Below are 10809 nucleotides of genomic sequence, written 5' to 3'. Positions count from 1 at the left end.
CAATGTCTTTGATTATTTTTACTAAACCTTGTACTAATACTATCACAAATATACCTACGTTTTCACTGAATACAAACATTTTGCAAGGAATTAATACTAATCACTACTAACAATAATTAACATCTAATAACATTATTCGACATTCAAAACCCTGTCAAAGTCAATATTTCAAAATCATTTTGTTAAAGCAACAAGAATACAAAATATTAATAATCACCTTATTAAGGGAATTGAAAATAATTTAAGCGTCTATTCAGATACGTTTTCACTGAAAATGAATCAAATCATAAACTTGTCTCAAGATTTTTATAAACATAGTGCGATAAAAATAAATAACGTAAACATTTTTATTCTTATTTTTCTAAATTAAAACAGCCAATCTTAAGCAATTTTAAATTATAGTTATTTGCACCTGACTATATAAGTACTTACTTAATATTAAAAGGATTGAAAGTGAAAACACCTACCTCATAAAAGTGAAAAGGATGAAAAAATAAGGTCATTACCTCATCGAAAGCAACAGTATGCAAATTTTTATTAAGTTACATTATTATTCCCAAAATTGGTAAGTAAGTATGGAAAACTTTCTTAGTATGATTAATCAACTGTAATCTTTGAATTCAGAATTTTACAGGCATAGTAGCAGTAGGGAAAAATAATGAAATATACATAACTATACCTACCTAGTATGTTTTATTTAATGGTCAATTAGGTACTTGATTTTCAAAAGCACTCGTGATTCTAGACTAACATAGCTTGTGCATTTAACACAAATTTAACCTTACTTAAATATACTTAATTTCTAGTCTCTATCATATTACAGAAGTTCTCAGTGCCAGACGCGTAATATACACTCGCGATCGTGAGCAATGACAAAGTTGCACCTGCCATTGCCGTTTCATATGTAACTGGAACTTTTTCATTGCTCATGAAGATATAAGCATAATTATCATCATCGCCTATCTTTGCTTAAAGTGTAAATGGAATGAACCGGCTTTAACTACTGAAATGTCTAAAAATTAAAGCTGTTAATGTAATTTTCAGCCTCTCTTCGGATTTCGTAACTCCTCGCTTCACTATCGCCATCTTTTGGCAGTTTATGGCACTTACTCGACGGGTCTTTGGCTACATGATCCAGCAAGCCATGAAACCGAACAAAAATGGAGGCTCATTTTGGAGTGGCTAAACTTTAAAACAGACTATTTAAAACAATACTATTCGTTTATCAGTACACCATATATACCTACCTAAGTATTTAATGTAAACAAGATGGTTACATTAAAAAAAAATAAGTAATTATACTTACTTATCAACATCAGTTACCAATACTATTATTTAGCTGTGAATTTAATTTATTTTAGTTTAGATCCTTAGAATTAATTATTGTTACGTAATTAAAGATATATATGATTTGTTATTTTAAATAATTTATTTTCTGTCTGTCCTATGTACTCAGTAATTAAAAAAGCATCAAATACACTATCATATGAGCCCCCTAGCGCCCAAAATCAAAACTAGTTCGTTAAATTTCTTTCATAAACATAGCTTTTCTATTAGGCGAAGCTTGCACAACCTTGTATAGGTAGTTTGTGATAAGCTCAACTACAAGGTACTTCATATTATTTTATAGTAAAAATACCTATTAGGTTATTGCTTTAGTTTCTTTTTCATTAGAATCTTTTCTGGCAGTTTTATCTACACTGAAATATTCTCCTCTCTAACAATATCAAGCAGTGTGGCTTACAAAGCATCATAGTTTCATATTCATCGATTTTCTGAATAGTAACTACTAGTAACGATTATACAGGAAAAAATATATGTATCCAAATTGTCAAAACTAGGGCTGCTGAAATAAACATGACCCAGAAAAAAACTAATTGTAACACCTTTTACAAATACTCAACATGTGCCACCTAGCGGCCCAAATCAAAACTACCTCGTCAACTTTCTTTCAAAACCGCCACTTCAAAGTTAAAGCTTTTTTATAAAATGGAGCTTGCGCAAGCTGAGCAGTTCGGGAAAATTCCGCTAATATCGTTAGTACACTACACTCAAAGGATTTAAAAATGTTCATATGGCTATTGAATGAGTATTATTTTAATTATTTCTGTGTTCTCATGACAATAAAGTCCAATATTGAGGTAAATAAATAAATCATCGTATGATTGAGAGCAGCTAAGGGTCGTGATGTATATTTAATTTTGTTAGTACCATATTATTATAAGGGTGCTATTTTTGCTTTGTTATTTTCATATTTTTTCATTTGGTGCAAATAAAGTGTACTGTTATGTAAGTAATTGAAGACGATCTAGATTAGGTTTTTCAAATACTTAAACTACTTAGTTTAACATAGTGTTCTAACGCTGAGTTGCAGAAAGGAACATTAAGCTAATGTCGACATTAAATCTATGTCCGTCTCTTTCTGTCTGTATTCTGTCAAAGCAAGGCAGCAATAGATTTAAGGTCAACATAAACTCAAAGTCCCTTTCTGCAACTCAGCGTATGCCATACAATCTGCTTAGTTTCAGGCACCTATGCTAGAGAAATAATAATCTTACGACGTGTGCCATTGCTCTGTAATTTGTTTCAGGCGTTGAATAAATATAATAATACTGTACACGCACACTCCGACCTATGTTACATTAAAAACCCTAATTATTTCAAAAAAATACTCCAAACAACTTCCCGTTTTAGAAATGATATATTATACACCTCCATTCTATAAAGTTTCAACACTAAACATAATTTTCATACAAAAGAGTTCAACGCGTTGCTTCAAAACATAAGTTTTATCATCGATAAAAGTTAATAGTTCAGATTGACCCTCTGAGTCAGCCCTTTCGCAACACCCTTTACAAAACTCATATCAAACAAGAAACAAAGTTAAAAAAATATTAGTTCATCTACAATAACATAGGTAGGTACGAAAAAAATAAGTTCTGAGGATAGGAGATGGAGAGCGGTTGAAGTGGATAAAAAACTATATTTAAATCCTAAACAAAACAAACAAGGCTCATTTACCTTCAAAATTATACATCACACTACTTTCTTCCGCCGCCGGTTCATTTTATCTAGATCCCCAAAGGTAGCCCATCCAAAACGTCTTATGCCATCGTTACAACATGCGAGTAACTTGCATTGATTTAATTTTTTTTTTTTTTTTTTTTTTTTTTCATTGTTTGTGAGTGTATTAAACAGTCGCTTTGAATTAAAATTATTATAAATACCTAATAACTTTAAAAATGGTTCTGTCGTTGAAAATATAAAAAATGTATTCGTTGTAAAATAAAAACATTCCTAACGAAAGTCAACTAAAACTACTCCCCATTCGGAAAATCATACTACCTATCAGCTTAAATATTGTTTTACTTCCTATATTTTTTTTAAATAATACAAAAAAAATATTTATGGAAATAATTTTCTCCCGACACTGTTCATATTATTTAAGTCCAAAAGTCCTAAGTCACTTGGTGCCAGTTACTAGCACAGTTTCATGCTGCCTTTGTATGCATAGACCGTGAACATCTAAATAAGACACTCTGAATAGTAAATTACATATACGGTAACCGACCATTGTTCTAAGTGTTAAAAAAACAATACCACTTTGGCGTGTGGCCAGTCATTACACATTTTTGTTTTTTGGTTTATTTATTCAATTGCTTGTCTGCTTCATAATAATAATAACATGCGTTATGATTATGGATGTTTGTTGAGTAAATGTCAGTATCCAATCCTTTATAAATATTTCCCACAAAGGTTTATGAGAAATGATTTTAAAACTAAACTAAAAAATATTATTATTTTTGAGATCTAAAATGGAAAACAACAGTTTGGATCACTGCATTGAATATCCTTTTTTTTACAAAAAATGAAAAGTTGTTGAGCAAAATTGGTTCAAAATGGGCCCTTTAGTTTTAATATACCTAACACTATTTGCAAAACCAGCCGCGTTGGCTTTACAAACTACCTCTATTTTATCACTGTACAAGTTCTAATGATTATAGCGGTACACCAGCATTCTTGATGGTCTACCTACATAATACATAGTATTATGTACTCCATTATGTACTCCGTAAATACTGTACTTCCAGATTGTTTACATACCGTGCACCTCACGCTTCGCTTAGATTAAACGTACCAACAAAATGTTATGGTTGATATATGACGACCGAATGGCGTAGTGGTTAGTGACCTGACTACTGAGCCGATGGTCCCGGGTTCGATTCCCGGCTGGGGCAGATATTTGTTTAAAGACAGATATTTGTACTCGGGTCTTGGGTGTTGATATTTATATTTAGTATCTATCTATCTATGTATTTGTGTAGATATATCAGCTGTCCGACACCCATAACACAGGTTCTGCCTAGCTTGGGGTCGGATGGCCGTGTGTGAGATGTCCCCACATATTTATTTATTATTATTTATTATTTATGGTTTTATTTGTCGAGACGTTTCTTTTGCAGTGACACTCCATCTAGTTCGTATTAAAATATCGTTGACGGTTCGCTTGAAACCATTTCATGTTGTCTGCATTATTTTGGGTAGATATTTATGTTGATTCAAAATTTGATATAAATAAATGAATTCCTGAAAAAAATAATGCGATATTAAAATTTCTTTCAAGTTAAATGCAGAAACCCAGGGAAAAGCTTTTATAAATATTTAATTATTTAGACTTATGATAATCCAATTAAATTAAGGTTTTAACATATACTTAAAAACTTAATTAGTTATAATTGAAAATAGATTCACTACTTCTAGATTCTTAACTCCTGTATCTTACTTAGGCTTCGAGTTGCAGACGAATATTTTTTTAAAGTGCCTTTTTTTGTAGCAAATAAGTCTTCCAATTTGATCCCAAGCATTTAACCACTTATTTGCTGCTCACCTACATTTGAGTGAGATCATAATATGATTACACCAGATTATGGTAGCTATAGGATTTCTACTTTATCTAACTTTCTCAGGGGAAAATCCTACTAATAATAATAGTACGAAAGAGAAATTGTAGCTAATGTAGCCATTTGGCGGAGCTTTTAATCGAACTACGAATAGGTATCTGGTTTTACTCGAATGTTGAACATAAAACGAAAAAAAAAAAAAAGTATAATTAGGTATTATATTGACTACTGAGCCGATGGTCCCGGGTTCGATTCCCGGCTGGGGCAGATATTTGTTTAAACACAGATATTTGTTCTCGGGTCTTGGATGTGCCCGAAAAATGGCAATAGGCCCGCCCCCTATTACATTGGGACTAACATAACACTCTGGCGAAAAGTGGGTGCAGCAATGCACCTCTGCCTACCCCGCAAGGGAGTACATTAGTACAAGGCGTGAGTGCGTGTTTTTTTTTTAGGTATTATATTTAGTTATCATAAAATTAATCTTTTTACCAGCCCTTACGCAAGCTCCTTTTGATCCTCGTTGTCGGTATTAAGACTTAGTAACTAAATCTTAGCAGGTAAAATAATGTAGAATATCTTTTTTTCTTTAAAAATAATATTTTTTCGACTGCGGGAATCTAAATTAATACCTGTATGGTCGTTACTTCAGTTCAAAACTTAACTTCGTTTGGCCCATATTTATGAATAATCAAAACGGATATCATAACTTAAATATTAATATTATATAATAAAATTGATGACCGAACATAAATTAATTGTCAGTCAATATAGTCTTTCAATAGATAAAATCTTACAAATTGAACTTTCTACGAAACTTCGAGTAAGAAACAGCAACGCGTTGGACTTTCAGTTTCCATCAATGACGATTATGTAAGTGAACCAGATAGGTAAATTACAGGTTGATACTAGACCTTGCCCTAGGACACGTCTAGATTGTCTAGGTCTAGCCATCACGTAACCTAGAAGCGCTAGATGCCAAACCGGATTTACCAAACCATTTAGAAAAAAATATGATTATGTTAAGAAGTGAAAGAAAACATCAGAAATTAAGACGATAGAGTAAAATAACAAGAAAGTCCATCCAATGAAAGTGGGTGAAGCGTTATATATCCAGTTCAAAAACCGGTTTTTTTCACCCGGAACAGGCTGTTGATACAAACAACTGCCCCTTATAATGAAGCCAACACAAAAATTGGAGCACGTGTGGTTCTACAAACTGAAGTGAGAGTGTTTTTAAAAGCCCAAGGGCTTTATACCTGACAGAGAATGGGTGCCGATAAGTTATAGATCGGTAGAGATTGCGGAACATTTAATTTACAATTTATTCTAATCATTTCCTTTTTCATCGTGTCTTTGTGTTTAATTGACTCGTTAGAAACTTATCCATACTGAGTAGAATATTGTACCTACATATTAAAGAAAACAGTTAGGCAGTGAAATTGTTCTACGCATTTGCATAAGTTTTAGGTATTTTATAATTATGATCATTGTTATATGTATAGTCATTCCATTCGAAGTTTTCATTACAGAGCAGAGTAGTGTGTATTCGTGATTATTCGTTTCGATTTTCTAAATCGAGCGTTATTTCACTGTCGTCTATTCGAAATCTCGAGATATTTCTAATGGGGAAAGAACACAAAATTGCCTATGAATAGTAAATGATTAGAAAGTGATATTCACAAGTGGATGAGCAAAAGTTGTTTTTCTAGAGTATCACTATCACCTGTTTGATTTATGTTCTATCTCTGTGATACTTACGCACAACTTTTCCATTAGCTACCTTTATCCGTCAAAACTTTCCTCGTCACACCTCGCAAAACAAACAACGATTCAATTCGATTCTTTATTTAATCTCTTCAATTATGCTAGTTCAATAAATTATTATAAATAAAATAAATTAAGAAGTCTATGTACAACAGAGGTCAAGTCGGTGGAGCAAATATTTCTAGCCGCGTCGTTTTTGGTATTTCATTTACTTGCTGTGTCCGGAGTAAGCGCTGTAGGCAAGGTTTTGTGCTTCGTCGAGGTTCTTGTTCCAGTCGCCGCCTCCGTAACCCGAGTAGCCATGATCGTGACCCACGCTGTGGGCCACATGTTCCACATGCACTGGGTGGTGAGACTCGTGGTGGTGTCCATGAGGGATGACTTCATACGTCGTCTTAGTGTGGTCGTGCTTCAGACACCAGGCAACGAAAAGAATGACGGCTAAGACGAGGGCGATCTTTGCCGTAGCCAAAGCCTTGAGGGCGATCAGTTTGACGATGAACAGTTTTCCGAAGAGCATCTTAGCTCCAAGTAGACCGATCAGAGCGCCCATGCCTTGTCCCTTCTTCTTGCCACGACCTGTAGAAAAAAATCTTGGTTAGGTGAATGTGAATATGATAGGTTTATTGCCTCGGTTATGGAAGTGGATTGGTGTTTGAATATAGATTGATTGCTATGTTGATTGCTGCGCGAGGTGCCATGATTAGTTTTATGGGTAGCTTTCAAGTTGTAACGAGCAATTTCGTTTGATACAGTTTACAAATGTAGTTATTAGACTCACGAAACAATAGTTTGTATGTTTTATCTGTCTATGGGTATTTTTTTGTTTTTATCTAGTGCGTATTTGTATGAATTTTCATATTTTGCTAATAGTATTATCGCTGTTGGATTTTAAATATACAGATAAAACAAAACAACTATTCAGTGGACGACTATTGCCTGATGATAAAGTAACTAGCATGGATACTACAAATCTTTACATTAGAACCGTCCTATATCACCATAGGCCACAGCATCTGTTAAAGATTGCAGCACTTATGGTTAACGGGTTGCCGCATCTCTATAATTTTAGTTTATAGTTTGACTTTCACGTACCTTCCTCAAGAGACCTCTGAATGGTTTCTTTATCAGCCGGGTTCATCTTGACCTCCAGAGCGTGGGTCTCGAACAGGCTGACGACTCCATCCATGAGTCGGTAGTTGACCTCGGCATCGCGAGCCGTAGGGTCCACCGGCAAAGCATCCAGCTTCTTGCCAGCTCTCTCAGTCTCTCCCTTGAAGACCACACCGTCAGCGATCACGATGCTCCTCGACGACCGTAGGTTGTCCACGATACGAAGCATCTTTTCCTGTAACAAAGAAGTTTTAACGTTATTTTTCGGTAATTAGATTCTTAAGAGTAAGAATAAGATTCATAATTGGATTGGAGGTGATGATGATGATGCAGTTATATTCAAAAGTTATCCGGCGCGTCTAATTAGTCCTTTCGAATCGCGGGTTAATCAAACTGGAACCACTTTTGTGTATGACGCTCCGTTTTCACTGGCACTTTCACTGTACGAAAAATATGAAAATATTAACCTTCACACATAGGATGTAGTCTCCTTTGCAATCCTTCACGAAACTTAGCGCGATGTCCATCGTGTTGTCACTGTATTCAGCGTTGGCTACTGCCACTAGGGCGAATGCGATGAGAGCTAGTTTCATTTTGTTTTTTTTATTAAATTTTCCGACCCGATTGTTCTTATTAGTGTGTTTCTGACATCGAGTGATGTCAAACTATGTTTGGCCTGCTAGCCCACCCGCTATACAGTTTTATCAAGCAGCCCCCTCCACGCTTTATCTCATACAGTTGGCTTCATCTGGGTTAAAGTAACGAATTCTGATTTGGACCCTAATCTTTATGCTAATACGGGCGGTCCAGTGTGGTTTAGAGATGTGGAATATGAGTAGCGTTGGCTATTCTTCAAATTTCGTGGGTGTTTAATATAATTTATGATGTAATATTATGTTAATCAGAGTCTTTAACTGGATTTTCTTTGCTTTTGAGCGTTTTCTGATGTTTAGAAAGCGATATTAATGTTCTCTTCTGTTTTCGTTTAGATTAACTTTATCATACATCAATGTTCTTTTTTAACTTTTGTTTGTTAAGTACTTAGAATTCAGAAAAACAACTTTCAAACGGTATTTTTAACTTGAAATGGGAAATTTCCTCAAGCCCCAGTGGCTATTTCGAATGACTTCGAGTTCTAGGCGTTTCGTATTTTGTTATACATTCTTATTAGCCTAACTGTACTTAACGATTGTAGTGGAGTACTCACGGTACTCACTCGGACGCTTGTAAACAAACTTTTCCTTTCGATCGGATTTTCAAAGTAAATTTAAAGCTTTTACCTGGTCTCGAGCTTGAGTCGGAAATAGTATATTTCTCGTTTAATTCGCTTTTACTTTATCGTGACCGCATTTTTATTGGACCGGTTATCGATTGATAAAAGGTTTTATTTACAGTAGTAAAAACTAAATTCTTGTCTTTATCACCACAAAAAAGGTAAAAAAAAGTATGTTCTAAGCTCGCTTAGCACGGTATATTACAGCTGAATGAGGTGCTTTAAAAGAGCTGAATCTCTGCTTTACGAGTGTCCCGTTTTTGTGTTAAGACCGTCTAAATCCCAACCTAATTAAAAACTAGAGTTTTTTTACTGCAAGTGATATGACAGTTTAAAAAGCTATGCTTTATGGAATCTTTTAATACATATTTTATCGTAAACCTTTTGATTTTTACATAAGGAGCCTCCCCGAGTGACGTATCAACTGAAGGTACTTTCAATACATACCTATGGCGCATTTTTAATCAGCAACTGACTAATTTGACTATCTATAATATAATGCATCACTGTGACAAACCCTCAATATTAAGTTGATGTAACATTTTTTGTGTCATTATAAAAAGAAAGTGGTAGAAACAGAATAATTTGGCGAAATATATGGATGAAACACGCTATGGGATCTTATGTAAAGGAAGAAAATTTAATAGGAACTCCAAAATAACAAAAAGTACCTATTTAACAAACTCTATAACTACACTCACGAGCAATGAAAAGGTTCCACTGAGAAAAGCAGCAGATTACTACTAAACGGAAAAGGCTAGCTTAATGACGCCTTCTGTAACATTGAAGTACATTAACAGAGCATCAGGATATTACCAACTAAAAAGGATAATATTTTGTTCCAATTTTAAAATAAATATTTGAAAAACTTGGGGTCGTTTGGTGTCGGCATTTTGTGAGTGGAACTTTTTCATTGCCCGTGAGTGTATAAAATTGTGGCTTACATATAAACTTTTATAGGACTAATGACTACCTTCAAAGTTAAAAGTAAGATTTGAAAGACATCTATATATGTATGTACTGCATTATACAAGATTTATTTCTGAAAGATTTATAAATAAATATAAATATAAAATTTACTAGCATCAACTGGGTATATCTTTAACAACTTTCAGCGTAAAACTAAACGAATCTGGCAATCAAAAATGAATTTACATCCACTAACCGACCATTACATATTTCACATACAATAAATTCTTAACTTCTCATATTGGTGCTGTGTCATAACAATGGTATAACTGGTATAACTCAGGCTGCTGAAGTTATAAAATTTGATTCGGCTATGTAATAATGTCGTTGCATTGAAAGTGTTGTAGAACGGATAGATATTACTGGCGAATCACCAGATTTCAAGTTGAGCCAGTTGTCCACTTGTGAATTAAGCTCTGCTGTTTATAATTAGATTGATAAGTTATTTATTTACTTAACACAACACATACACAGGTTAAACAGCAAGATTACTAACATTAAGTTTAAGATTAAATATTATTTTTCTGTGTGTGCTGTTTCAGTGTTAAAAGTTTAGTTTTAATTCTTTTGTTTAACAACACACCATAGTACAAAGTGGTTTTTATTTGAGCTCTGTTAATCTAGTCTTTTATTGAAAACACTATGACAATTTACCCATTGGATGGGATATCCATTTCAAATCGTGGCCATCTGTCCTTCATTAGAAGGAAACCTGTGCCCCAGCAGTGGGCTTTTGATGATGATGATATATTATACTCTACTCACACCTGTCTCCCAGAAGGGTAG

At 34.0% G+C, this 10809-nt stretch overlaps 1 protein-coding gene across 1 annotated transcript; it reads right to left on the bottom strand.

Annotated features, from left to right (window-relative positions):
- Positions 1-6733: 6733 nt before the first annotated feature.
- LOC105391589 lies at positions 6734-8466 on the bottom strand. The gene is made up of 3 exons (XM_038111423.2): positions 8249-8466; positions 7764-8016; positions 6734-7247 (listed from the first exon to the last, which is right to left on the bottom strand). Exons 1-3 carry the CDS (start codon positions 8372-8374, stop codon positions 6877-6879), a joined length of 750 nt encoding a protein of 249 aa, XP_037967351.1. The 5' UTR covers positions 8375-8466; the 3' UTR covers positions 6734-6876.
- Positions 8467-10809: the final 2343 nt, after the last annotated feature.

Source organism: Plutella xylostella, chromosome 26 (genome assembly GCF_932276165.1).
Source record: "Plutella xylostella chromosome 26, ilPluXylo3.1, whole genome shotgun sequence".
Lineage (NCBI taxonomy): Eukaryota > Metazoa > Arthropoda > Insecta > Lepidoptera > Plutellidae > Plutella > Plutella xylostella.
Note: the sequence above shows the minus strand (reverse complement) of the source record. Positions and strands in the feature narration are given on the sequence as shown.